Raw genomic sequence first — 14522 nt, forward strand, 5'->3', positions numbered from 1 at the left:
ATCATTTGTGGGAACTTGTGTACATGCAGCTTTGATTTGAAATGCATTTTATTATGAATAGTTTTTTTGTTTTTTATATACTCATATACTGCGATTGGCTGGCAACCAGTCCAGGGTGTCCCCCTGCCTACTGCCCAATGCCAGCTGAGATAGGCTCCAGCACCCCCTGTGACCCTTGTGAGGAATAAGCGGTCAAGAAAATGGATGGATGGATGGATGGATGGATGGATGGATGGATGGATGGATGGATGGATATACTCATATACAGTCACACACAAAAGCTCGAGCACGCGCGCACTCACACTTATGCATAAAAGCTAAAAATTGCCACTGTACGCTTATTAATCTGTACACTTTGAAGTCACCGATGTGCGGGAGATGAAATAATATGATCAGATAAAAAAAAAGTCTGACTTATGTTTCCATCATAATTATTGCTCTTGCTTCATGTTTCATGCAGTTGGTTTGAACGCTACTCTTTAATCATTTACATAATTTCCAATTATCTTCTCTTATAAATGGAGCGTAGAAATAACATTCGTTATGAAAGGCGACTGACCCAAATATTGTTTGGTAGTCCCACTTGTACATGCAGCGGGTATTCTCGGAAAAGTAAAGTTATGCCGTTTATTACCCATTCACCTAATAAAGAAATGTACATTAATAATAATAATAATAATAATAATAATAATTTTTGAATTAATTTATTTCAATGAAGATGATAAAATTCACTTGATCTCCCTTGGGATCACAACATGGTCATTTGCGAAAACCCTTTAAAATTGTGCATAATAATAATAATAATAATAATAATAATAGCTGCAGCAGAATTTCTTCCTATTAAAAGTACAAATTCATGTGCCACAGGGGTGCCCGAGTCCGGTCCTCAAGAGCCCTCCCCCAACATACTTGAATCAAATAATCAGGATCGTTATCAGGCTCCTGTAGAGCATGCTGATGATCCGATCATTTGATTCAGGTGTGTTGGATGGGGGGGAAACATGGAAAACTGGCTGGATAAGAGCTCTGGAGAACTGTTGAGTGCTCCAGACTCCTCTTGTTATACTCAAAGGTATCCCAGTGTGTATGAAAATGTCACACATGACCTATACACGTAAAATGAACAAATAATAATGGTAAACAAGACTGCAGGCATTTTTTTTTCTTGTCATGTCGCATTAGTTTTCCGTATTTGAATATCCAAGCATACCAGATTCAACTCTGCAGCTTTGTATTAGGACTGATTACCCTTTTTATTCTCAGGGTTTTTCACTGTCAAGGCAGTATTGTCAATATGAAGGCTACAGATGAAAAAAAAAAAAAAAGTTTACGATTACAAGCACATATTTGAAATCCACATCCAAGATTCAGCGTATGATTTTGTCTTTTGTATTTTTTTTATTTTTTTCACTTGACTGCAGCCTTTTCTGGCTGCTTTGTGAGGAGAGTGTTGCTCTTCAATCAATGCAAAAGTTGTAGCTGCGCTATTAAAAAAAAAAAAAAAAGTGCTCATAAATGAGACTCCCCTCTTTTATTGTGATGATTTCACGAAATAAAATATCTGATTCCTCCCAAGAGCTGCGCTACTCTTTAATATATGCAATTAAAGAGGCAATGAGCCTTTAAGTACAGAGAGCCCCGCTGACCTTGCCAACGTGAGATAGGTTGGGCTCAAAAATCACCTCATGTTTACCGTCATCATAAACTCCAAACCTCCAGTTGGGTAAAGTGTCACATCGCTGTCAGATTATGTACAAAGTGATGAGCATAGAAGGAAAACAAACAGGGATTAAAAGTGAAGGAAGGATGTTTTGCGTCAAACTAAAGGAGAAACTGAACAAAAACGATTTAAATGAGAGAACCCCCACCCCCCCCAACCCACCCAAACCCCCCTTTTTCTTTCTGAAAACAGTGATGCATGCAAACATTCAATAACACCCCCACAAGACGTAAATACAAAAAAAAAAAAAAAAGCCATACTCACATCTTGGGCTGAACAGGGTCATAACAGAGATGCGAAACACGCAAGGAGGCTGAGATAAAAGCTGCACAACTGAGGACCTTCTTTTGCTCGTGCAGCTGACTGACTTGCTGAGATACTACCGAGTCAGTGTCAAGCCAGCAGACAGAGGCACCACTGGGATGTACCAAATGTTTGACTCTGGGAGGGGTGGACAGAGGTGCGCTGGGCTGCTCCATAAGAGGGAGAACTGGAAGGAGGGATTAAAGGATGGCGCGGCTTTTTTTTTTTTTAACTCGGCAAAAGGAGCGTAGATGAGGGGGGGAAAAAACAAAAAAACAACTTTTTGTTGACACTCTCACTTCACTTCTGCTGAAGCCATAAAAAGTATACAAAACAAAATGATCCCACAAAAAAAAAAGGGTAGCGGAAACGGAGAAGCATTCAAGGACTTTGAAATTCCACATGATGCGCTAAGTGCTAATAGCTGTTTTGTTATTGGGCTGAATTTGCAATAAAATCAAGTGCAACGATAACACAGTGGAGCCTGAAACGTCAAACGCACTCTGTTTGATGTTCAATTTAATGCAAGGTCACACCAATTTTCAAAAATGAGAAATCCATCCATTTCAAGGTTGAACTGTTGCAATCATAAATCTTTTAAATACTGTACGGTGATGTTTTTGAAAAACATTTTTAGCATACCAAATGGGCACCACATCAATTTTCTTTACTGCTTGTCCTCATTAGAGTCGCAGGTGTGCTGGCGTCTGTCAAACTCTGATTGACTGATTGTCAGTCAATCACAGGGCATAGACAAATAAGCATTTGTATTCATATTCGCACCTCCATATTTAAAATAAGATGAGTGAAGAGTTCAAACCACAAGCATACATCTCCATTTTTTTTGTGTGAATTGGGTAAAATCATCAATCACAGGTTCTATTTTTTTGGTTCCGTGTTAAAGCTAATGATATATGAGGGTATCCATCCATCCATCCATCCATCAATCCATCCATCCATTAACCATTTCTTGACAATAATATGTTATATGTGACCTCACTAATCCAAACATGACATTCTGATTAATACTGTATTACATTTGTGAAACACAAGAACAGAATTAGCCATTTTTGTTCATCTCATGGGGCGGCCATTTTGCCACTTGCTGTCGACTGAAGATGACATCACGGTTGCTCAGGACTCAGGCAGTGACCAATCACAGCTCACCTGTTTTCTGAAGCTGAGCCGTGATTTGTTGTTACCTGACATCTGTGGAACTATGATGTCACTTTCGCTCGACAGCAAAATGGCCGCCTTCTGATATTGATAAAAAAAAACTGCTGGATTTTGCTCCTTAACTCATATGGGTCTTCATAGAACATATTATTGTCAACATTATTATTTTTTGTTGACTTCCCCCTTTAACTCATTCACTGCCAATCCAATTAAAAAAGGACCTTTGACGTCTATTGTCGTCAATGGCAGTGAATGAGTTAAGAAGTTAAGATGCTATTTGAGTAAAACATCCATCCATCCATCCATCCATCCATTCATTCTCTGGACCACTCTTTCAAAGGACGACTCCAAAAAAAACAAAAAAAAGTCAATTTGTTTTACATAACTGTCAAAGTTCACTAAAACGATAAGTATATTGCATATTTTCCCAAAAATTGTAGTTTAAATTTTGGGTTGTTCAGCCGCCATCTATTTCAATCCGTTTGTTTGTTCCTCAGCATTCACACAATAGTGGACATGAAAAGAAAAAAGAAAAAAAGGAAAAGGAATTAATCACTACATCTGCCTAATGTTTTGTTCTTTTGCCAATCAATTTAAGGTCGAAAAGTACAGCACAACCAAAAAAAACAAAAACAAGTTTCATTCTTTCTCGCAGATGCATGCAAATACATGCACAGTGATTATCCTTCAACCAAATTCAATCTGCATTACAAACCAGCAGAAATAAATGCAACATGTGCCGGCTCCATTAAGTTGCCGTAGAAGACACCAGAGGGCCTTGAATCACTCTGGCGAAGCTTTCATGTTTAATTAGCTTCTTTAACTGTCTAGCACAGGCTAAGACCAACTATAATCTGAGTCTACTCCAAAATGATTATTACCTCGTTCCACACTGCACTTAGCCCAGTCACAATTGCCTTATTAAACGGATAAGTCCTGAGCCACTTTCACACATGCTGTTGCTCTCGGTGTTGGAGCAAGAAGTCCACCTAGCCCCGGGCCTGTAACATACAAGAGCAGATAGTCTCTCTCACACACACATGCACACCCCATTGTGTGTATATACACACTCTTGTCCCAGTAGCCAATTTCTCACCAGAGTTTGCTGGTTCCCCAACACTTGATGTGGACCTTATTGACTCAGGCAACATCTGAGCCTGTCACTCTTATCATTATTTGTATCACTCATCTGAGGTAGCGGCATAAAGCGTGAAGAATCTTGCCTAAGGACTCCACTCAACTCAACTCAACTTTATTTATAAAGCGCTTTAAGAACAGGCGTTGCTGTACATAAACATCAGTTTTGCAGTAAACAAGAACAAAGCAAACATTTTGAAGTGCGAATACAGTTTTGTTTTTTTTGTTTTTTTTTACAAGTAAATACATTTTACATCAGTAAATAAATAAGTAATAGTGAATAAAGAGATAAATAAATACATAAATACGTAGACTAAACATCAAACTCATACACACCACAAAACAACAAAAAACAATCTCATGGTGCGCCAAAAGCCAAAGAATACAGATGTGTTTTAAGACGTCTTTTAAAAGAGGATAACGAGGGGGGATGCCTAATATTTAGGGGAAGGTCGTTCCAAAGGGAGGGACCGGCAACAACAAAGGCTCGATCTCCTCTAAGCCTCCGCTTAGCCCTCGGTACCCCCAATTGTGTCTGGTCTGCCGACCCGAGGCACCGGGCAGGTGTGGAGTTGTGCAAGAGCTCGGCGAGATAAGGTGGGGCAAGACCATTGAGAGATTTGAAAACAAATAGAAGAATCTTAAAATGGATTCTAAATTTCACGGGCAGCCAGTGAAGAGAGGCCAGGATAGGGGTTATATGTTCCCTCTTCCGGGCACCAGTGAGGAGACGAGCAGCAGCATTTTGGACAAGCTGGAGACGCTGCAGGGAGGACTGGCTGATCCCAAAATAAAGTGCGTTACAATAATCCAGCCGAGATGTTAGCTTCTTCGTGAATGCCTCAGGAAACAGAAAGCGAGGAAGGAGAAGGAGCCAGATGGACTGTGGAATGAACATGTACCACTGACAAATTGAAGAAGTGGCTGACATAGAGAAAACTTACAAGCCACAACCAGAAGCCATATTAGCTCCTTGGGAAAGAGGAAGCAAAGACCCAGGACAGATTCTGCATCTTGCTTATCGTTTTTTTTATTCCACGCTTACATCCGATCGTCTTGTGAAAAAAGGAACTCATATTGTTGATATTATAACTTCCGAGACAGTCCACTCATCCATTATTTATACTGCTGATCCGGTGGGTGCGTGCTACCAGGGAGCCGAAGTCTATCCCAGCTGGCATCTGATGGCACGCGTAAATTATAAGGTCCATTTTGCACTGCGAACACAGTTTGGTGTCAATCACCACAACAGTACCAGAAGGTCATTAGCCTTTCGCTATCAAACTTCTCCTCGGAATGCCAATTTACTCTCAGTTCATTGGTAGGCAGGCAGACTGTCACAATAACACAATGTGACACTTCACTAACTTGCAGTAAAGGGAAAGTGAAGACACTAATGTTATAATTGGCTGTTTTATTGCAATTAAAAAAAAAAAAAGTGATCTAAAAATCAGAGCAACGCATGTTAGCCTACTAGCAAACATTTTCCAAACACAATTTAAGTAGAAGCAGTGTGAGATAGGAGTCATCACATCATGACTTTTACTCCCAAATGAGTCAGGCTGCTCTTGTGCTCTTATGCAGGTCATCCCACAAGATTTTTTATTTTTTTTTAATTAGGTCTGGCATTTAACTGGGGCATTACAGAACTTAGATTCTCTTGAATCTTGATCCTTAGACAGACAGACAGCTGAAATGTTTGTGCCAAAATGAACTGCTATACTGAAGCTGTTTCTAAACACATTCACTGTGACCACCGGAACCCCAATTTCCGACTGAAAGAAAACAAACCCAAATCATACCACCATTATTCTTTACTGTTGGATATGGTGCTGTTCTCCTGTTGTGCAGTATTGATTTTGAACCAGAGTTGTAATACAAAGAAAAATCCGGACCCAGTTATGATTTAGTAAATATTTCATCAGGACTCTTAATAGCATATCGACGCCATTTTTCCCCCCAGATTTTTCAGGAAAAAACAAAAAAATTTAACCATTTGTATCATGAGGAGATGATTTAGGCAAAAAAAAAAAATATTTTGTTAAAAAAAAAAAAATAACAGGCAATTATTTTAAAATGTGTTATGGTCTGATGGAGCCAATGTTACTTTTTTTGGCCACATTTCCAAAAGGTACTTTGGCATTTTATTTATTTATTTATTTATTTATTTATTTATTTACTTATTTATTTATTTATTTATTTATTTATTTATTTATTTATTTATTTATTTATTTATTTATTCATTTATTTATTTATTTTAATATAGTTGTTTTTACGTTATTTAAATGATTTATTTTAACAGGGTAAACTGATTTTTTAAATTTTATTTTATTTTTTAATTATAGCGCTTTTTCGAACTGAATCCTCACATTCACCCATTCACACACGGTTTGCTGCTGCCATGCAGGGCGCTCGCTGCCAGGTCCACTGGGAGCAAATTGGGATTGAGTGTCTTGCTCAAGGACACTTCGTTATTATTTATTTTTATTTATGTATCTGTTGTCTTACCTGCTTATAGCCACAATATTTGTTACACTTGAGCAATCTGTAAAGATCCAATACAAGAGCGATATCAAAAATGCTTCACATCTTAAGTTATTAGTCCAGATTGCGTCATTCGCTTGCAAAAATACAGTGGCCACAATATATATTTTTTTTCTACTTTTATAGTTATAGCCTTTTCTTTGATTCAAGCCACATAAGCACGGTTCGGTACCCTCCTACCTGATTTGGCTATCGGTTCCGCCGCTACTGTAGCTTACGCGGCTTACAAGAAAGCCGCATGAGCTCCGTAAATAGTGTGACATCAAAGCAGTGGGACAGCGTGTAACTCGCCTGTGATGACAACAGAGAAGAAAGCACGAAACACAAATGTCTTGAAATCCTCTTTCTGTCGCAGCCCACAGCATTTTTTTTTAACACTGTGTATTCATCCCGATTCTGTTGAGTCTCTCGCAGTCTTAAATAACCCCGTGGGCACGAGACAAGACACAAATATTTAGTTGTAAATGAACCAAATGACTTCATTAATATGTTGGCGTCGTTTATTCTCGAAAAATCGGCCAATCAGCCTTCCTCCTCAAGTCAAGTTGTTTCAGGTTAGCAGAAACATAAAAGATAGACTATTTTTTCTGAACGACAGGTTTTCAGAGCTCTCTGAAGCATCCGCTGAATTGAACTTTTGTTGATGCCGAGTTCAAGTACGTCCCTCGGGGTAGACTTTACCTGCCTTTGTGCAAACGCCTGCTCGAGGAATTTGTTTTTTTTTTCATTAGTGGTGGAAGTAAGCAGACCTTCACCGTTTGCTTGGTTTGCCAAGAAAAGATCCAGTTCATAGATAGCGTAAATTGTAGCCTCCTATAAAAAAAAAAAAATTCTCAAACTGCCGTTGAACTGCAATCAGGGGCAAAATAACTTTTTTGTCGGCCAGTAATTTTGCGGCGCTGCTCCAATGTCAGTTGGTGAGCCATTGGCAAGGGAACGCTTACAAAAAAAAACTAAGCTATTAAATGCTGATGGCCTCACGTCTGTCCCAATGATACGTAAAACAAAATGGGGGGGGGGGGAAAGTAATATATAGTGACTTTTAGGACATCAAGTGAGGACACCAGGAGGAATTAATCCGTTTCGTCTCCAGCACCGCATTACTGATATGAGCCAAGAATAAAAAGGATACCTGCACATGAGGTGAGGAGGTGGCGGAGGCTCCACATTCCACTCCTTTTGTAACATATACGTGAGAATTCTTCATCGACCAGTCACAGACACTAACACATGTTTTTGTCCAAATAAAGGAACCTCTTTAATTGTAAAGTTGCGCAAAGTAACCACCAAGGTCACAAGAGTTTTTGTTAGGTTGTCAGATATGGAGAGAGATTTGTCTCAGAAATATTCATACAAATACATTTGTGATTTTCACGTGTTTTTGAGATCCACAAATATGTACACTATTTTCATGTCTTTTTTTTTTAAATTTTGTGTGGGCATTTTCCATGACTTTTGCTTGCGAGTGGTCGAAAGTGCGTTTGCGGATCGTTGCGCACGCGCATTTATTTTTCAGACCAACATCGTGTTTCGAGATTTTCACGCACGCAAGCCCTCAGATATGCCTCCTCCGTCCACGGGGAGGCAGTGTTGCTGTCTCCATTGAACGGGAACGAGACGTTTTTCGTTTAAAATTGGACATTGAAAAACAGAAATTGACATTGAAAAATCTGACCTTCCATGATGCGTTTATTTTGCACATGTCGGGAAACAAAATGCGACCTTAGTTTGCTTCCTTTGCGCTTGTTTTGCCTTCACTCGAACGACACCCTTGTTCTGCTATTAAATTTTCTTCTTCTACGCCACCAAAGTGTGTGAAAATCTCGAAACAGCGTGATGTTTGTCTCATGTTTGTACATCTAAAAACACATGAAAATCAAGAAAATATTTGTGGATCTGAAAAACACGTGAAAATTAGGAATATGTTGGTGGATCTGAAAAAAGTATGTGAAAATCGCGAATATATTTGTGGATCTGAAAAACACGTGAAAATCACGGATGTATTTACCGTATTTTTCGGATTATAAATCGCAGTTCTTTTTCATAGTTTGGCCGCGGGTGCGACTTATACTCTGGTGCGACTTATGTGTGAAAGTAACATATTATAATATCATTTCACATGTAATTTTCACACTAAACCGCAAGAGGGCGCTCTAGGCCTGTGTTGATAAGTTCAACATTGCATCGTCTACTTCCCGAGTTGGGGGAGTTGTTTAAAAGTGACACCGAGGATGAAGATTTCATTGGATTTAGTGATTTGGAGTGAAACTGATAGTTTGGTGAACTTGTTAGCATGTTCTTTATGCTAGAGTTATATGAATAACTTGTAGTGATGGGAACATAATTCACCTACGGAACGTTGGGACGAAGGGAGAGTTCCGGGTGGGAAGATTTTGTTATGTGGAAAAGGGGAGTTAGCCTGTTAGCTTCTAGCTAAGTGGGGAGTTGCTGTAAAGACCTCAGAAGCTGATGTCAATAAAACGCCAGCTTTTGGCTCCGTGCTTCAACACTCCGCCTCCAACTCCCGTCACGACTCACTCTTAATATAATACGTCGTTGCTGACATTACTAGTCATGTCAGTCATGTAACGTTAGTATACCGTAAACTTATTCAGCCTGTTGTTCTCTCTTTTATTTTTATTTTAAATTGCCTTTCAAGATGACATGTATGTTTTTGGTGTTGGATTTTACCAAATAAATTTCCCCTAAAAATGCGACTTATACTCCAGTGTGACTTATATATGTTTTTTCCTTCTTAATGATGCATTTTTTTTTGGCTGCTTCGATTTATAATCCGCAGCGACGTATAATCCGAAAAATACGGTATGTGAATATTTTTGATAGAAATCTCTCCCCATAGTCAGAATATTACAAATACTTTTAGAAAACTGAAACTAGGGCAATAAAAAGTTAATCAGTAGTTGATTTGCAAACGAGTTTTCATGTCCAGTGATGCAGTCAGTGGACAGAGGTTAACTCTTCTTCTTTTCTTTTTTTTTTTTTTTAATGCACATGATACATTGTACTGTTATGGCATAGCAACGGTGCCCACAAGATGAATCATCCTGACATTTAGTGATCCCTTGGCTTTTCCTCTGGTGCCATCATTGGGACAAAATGTCACTTTGTGCGAACCTAATCTCATCAGCTTTAGCTGCTCTTTATGCTCGGTGATGACTGATTTCATGCATGCTAACGCACGCACACACACAGCTTGACTTGACTCCAAAAAGGTTTTATGTCTTTACTTTGCCTGCATGTGACAAAAATACTTGGCGCACGAGCGTTTCGTCCGACCTTCAGGTCGAATTGTTTTCCCGTACGCCAGAACAGTCGGCGCGCACAGCCCCCGAAACAATACAGACAACGTAAGGACATGCGCGCACAACCGCACTCACAATTTGACTATTTTAAGACGGGTTTATGGCTTTGGATTTCCATTTGGCCCTTTCACTGTCAGCTATTAAATCCATTATAGCAGAAACAGCAGAGTGAAAAGTGCAGGGAGATGGCGACAGGAAGCAGGCAAAGAGGTAGTGGAGCAGAACAAGCCTGATGTTGCCCTATGGACTGACTCATCCCCACACAAATTGGGAGGATACAAAGGGAGGGCGACAACTCAGGAAATTGAAGGTTCTGAGCAAACAGGCACGTTGTGTAATAGCCACAAAAAATTAATAAATAAACAGAGAAACATTTGGTTTAAATCAATCTGATATTAACTCTTTTACTGCCATACATGATCAAAAAACAACAACAAAGCAAACGGTCAAGCAAAAAGAAAAACAGTGCCAGCCGATTTCCGAGCTTTTTAACTCATCTTTCAAGGCAAACGGAATATTGTGTACTTTTACTACATATTCAACGTGGGTACCAAATGAAAGATCACATTCCATTCTTTCATTAGAAAAAAAACAAAACAAAACAATGTTTCTACCTTATTCCGTTCGTTAGTAATAATAACCATATGAAAAGAGGTCATTTGAGTGAAGATACATTTTCTCCACAACAGTCACTTTGACACAAGATATTTTTGTTTTGTGACGCTCTGCAAATTAGCTTTAATGAGACAAAGGTCATTGATCATTCTCGCCATCCTTGAAAACGTTTGATTTCATCCAATTTCATCGGATTCCGTCATGTTTCATTGTAATTCCGTGCACCGGCAGCCCCTTGAAAAGAGATTCAATGCTGCCATCTGCTGGCCATAGTTGGTGTTTTTGATTCCACAATCCATTGACCAGGCAGCGCTCCACTTAGATGTCGCACTTCCCATTGATTAAAAAAAAACAAAAAAAAAACAAAAACGTAGTTGACGTCATTTAACGTTTATGCCGGCATACATCGCGATTTTACTTATCGTTATTAAAACGTTTTTGGCAGTCAAAGAGTTAAAATGAGGCTCAAAACAGGTACCGGATAATATCCCTGCTCTGCTATTTGCTCCAATTATTCATACGTATCCTGAAACCCCCCCTTGATTTAACACCAAAGTGTTTCCTTAATCATGAAAAATGGTGTTAATTTATGTATGCACTTATGTTGAAAGTCGGCTGCAGGCCCAGCGAAACTCATGCTGTGCTTAGCCAACTGACAAATTGACCACAGCAATGGATGAAGGCTGTAGGCAATGTTCTTCTGATGAACTCGCACGGGGAGGAAAGCAGCATTGAGGTTTTAGCGTTCAGCCCGGCCCAAAAGTTTTTTTTTTTTTTGTAAACAGGCCTCGGAAAGCATCGAAACTTTACTTTGCAGTAACTGGCCTATATATGGCACATCAGGATTGGATAATTGGTCCTTTGGTGTCGTCATCATCAGAATCACTCAGTCATCATGAAAGTGTAGCTTATTATAAGAGGCCCAGGAATTGCACAAGTAAAAGTGGGGGAGACCGGGGCTAGTTGCATTACGGGTAAGTTGTCACATTGCAGTTTTCCTCTCCACCAGAGGGCGCAACGAAAAGTGGAATACTAGTTTTCTTCGTATAAATCAGGGGTGTCCAAACTTTTTCATTTGAGGGCCACATACAGAAAATCAGAAGGACGCAAGGGCCACATAATGTAATGAAGAGAAATTGTGTTTAGTAATAAAAATTGTACAAATAATTTATTTGTGCTTTTGCATATTTAGAAAAATGATACAGTATATAAACCAATTTATTTGTAATATGGCAGTAGGGTTATTATAGTTTTGGATTTTTTTATTTTAGTTTTTATTTAGTTTTGAGTTTAGTTTTTTTAAAATTTAGTTAGTTTTAATTAGTTTTCAGGGTGGTTCTGTTAGTTTTTTTTATTACTTTTAGTTCTTTAATAAATGCTTAGTTTTACTTTAGTTAGTTTCAGTATTAGTTTTAGTTTTTTGTTTTTTTTCATGTATATGACTTTTATTTTAGTTAGTTTTGTAAACATAAAATGTAGTTTCAGTTAGTTTTCTTTTTTAAAAAGCATCTTCGTTTTTATTTTATTTTGTCAACGAAATTGTTTTTTATTTTTTTTATTTTAGCTTTTTTGTTAGTTTTGGTTAACTAAAATAACCTTTAATAGCACCTGTGTTTTTCGACACCCCTCCCTTACTTTGACCATCTCCAAACATTTTTGTTTTTATTTTATTTTAACTGAGTCAAATGCCATTTTTAGCAATATGTCTCGGGCCGCTAAAAAGTGGACGGCGGGCCGCAAATGGCCCCCGGGCTGCAGTTTGGACACCCCTGGTATAAATGGTCAGGGGTTGTGTACTGTCTGAGAAGAGAAGAGCACATTGTGAGCTGACATGAGTGCCAGTTATCTGTTTTGCACAACCCAAAGTAAAAAAAAAATTCATCTTCATATTTTTTTTAAACAGGAGTCATACATGGACATATTCCAACAGCAAATCATGTAGACGCGTTAGAGGAGAGATTCAGGCATCTTGTCATGCCTCAGTCACCGCTCTGTTTTAAGCCAACGAGAGCACGTATTAGCCAACATGGTCGTTTGGGGCAACTTGTCTTAGTCATTTTGGGGGTTGTTGTCACATATGCAAAGAATGGGCCAATGAAAAATGCACCTCTGGCAACGCCGTTTTACGTATGCCAGAATTGTTCTTCAGATGATCTGAAGAGTGAGGAAATTAGTTTGCCAGGTTTTGTTTCATTGTTTAAAAATTGATTTTCCAGTTGTGATGCCCACATGTCATCACTGGTTTAAGTTTCATGATGAACCATCCATCCATCCATCCATTTGTTTATTTTTTTTTAAATTTAATTTAATCTCAAATTTCCAGTGTAAGGGAAGCAAATCAGGCATTTGTTTGTATAGGTCATAGCACTATCGATGACCTATATGCCAGCAGTTCCTAATGACTTTATTCTATTTTATAAAATTTTATGTTAAACTTTGCTCAATGACTCTGGTAAATTTCAATAGATCAATGATAAACAATTTATCTTGCTGGAGCAAACAAACAAACAAAACAAAACAAACAAACAAGAGAACAAGGATAATTTTGTCCTTGTTTCATTAGTTGCAAAATCCAATGTGACATCTTTACCCCATACGGGTGTGACAACTTACCCATTTGGGCAACACGTCACATGTTCACTCCCTCTATTTGATGGCTTATAATTCTGCACTGACACAAAGTACGAAAATTGCATCCATCCATCCACTTTCTTAAACAATACTAAATAATAATAAGATGAAAATAGCTGGAAATTATCCACCCTGTCAGCAAGCTCACATATATTTTGCCCTCTTGTTAATTTATAACATAGTGTGGGCGTTTGAAGAATATTTGCATTTCCAATAGCATAATATCTACTTAATACAATTAATGTGAAGTTCAGAGGAAAAGCTCATATTTGTGTTGGAGTTGAAATAGAAAAAGGTAAAAGGCACCATATGGCGATATTGACTCCTCTGTCTCTCTCCAAGCAAAATGGCTGCATTCCTCACAAAAATATTTTCAGAAATGCCGTCATTCCAAGACGGTGAAAATTTTGCTGAAAAAATGTGAAACATTATCATTAAGGAAAATGTAACCATCTCAGCTGCCAGGAAGGAGAAATACGTCAAGCTCTATATGTCAAGTTATATTCATAACTATAAATATAAGCCCACATATACATGGCAACTTTTACAAGCACAGAAATTCATCTGTTTATGACTGTACTTTTAAAAATACTTCCTCACGTATTTGTATTCCTTCCCTCGTTTTCACGTCTGTTCTCTCCGAGACTGAAATTATCATGATGACATATTTTCATCATCTATCTACACGCCGCTAATTTAGAGCAATTTTCATCGCTTGAATTCTGCATGTGCAACATAAAGTCAATGGGTGCTGGGGGGGGGGGGGGGGGGGGGGGGGTTGTTTGGCACAAGTGTGGTAGCCCCAGGCTGTGCAAGACACCATATTTGATAACTAAAAAAAACTCACCGATTCATTTTCTCAATCTCAATAATCAAACTTGTGAATTTCAAATCACATCAAAGTCACATGCTCATGTCCATTTTTAAACCTGCTGCATGGAGTGCTTTAATAAGATGCACCCATCCAAAAATGTCCTACAAAACACCCTTCTCTCCTGCCTAGTCACTGAAACGCAACCCCCCCCCCCCCCCCCCCCCCCTACAGACAGACAGACATACGGACTGCATCCAAT

General features: G+C 38.6%; 2 protein-coding genes across 6 annotated transcripts in view; one reads left to right on the top strand and one right to left on the bottom strand.

Annotated features, from left to right (window-relative positions):
* LOC144018029 (heterogeneous nuclear ribonucleoprotein C-like 1) overlaps positions 1–2146 on the bottom strand; it is a 47138-nt gene extending 44992 nt beyond the window's left edge. For both annotated transcript variants that reach the window (XM_077520106.1, XM_077520105.1), the window contains exon 1: positions 1985–2146. In XM_077520106.1, the coding sequence (XP_077376232.1) occupies positions 1985–2006 (22 nt within the window). In that variant the 5' untranslated portion in view covers positions 2007–2146. The remainder of the gene's footprint in view (positions 1–1984) is intronic.
* Positions 1–14522, top strand: part of LOC144018027 (fibulin-7) — a 109947-nt gene that overhangs the window by 50582 nt on the left and 44843 nt on the right. The gene's annotated exons all lie outside the window — the stretch shown is intronic.

Source organism: Festucalex cinctus, chromosome 4 (assembly GCF_051991245.1).
Source record: "Festucalex cinctus isolate MCC-2025b chromosome 4, RoL_Fcin_1.0, whole genome shotgun sequence".
NCBI lineage: Eukaryota > Metazoa > Chordata > Actinopteri > Syngnathiformes > Syngnathidae > Festucalex > Festucalex cinctus.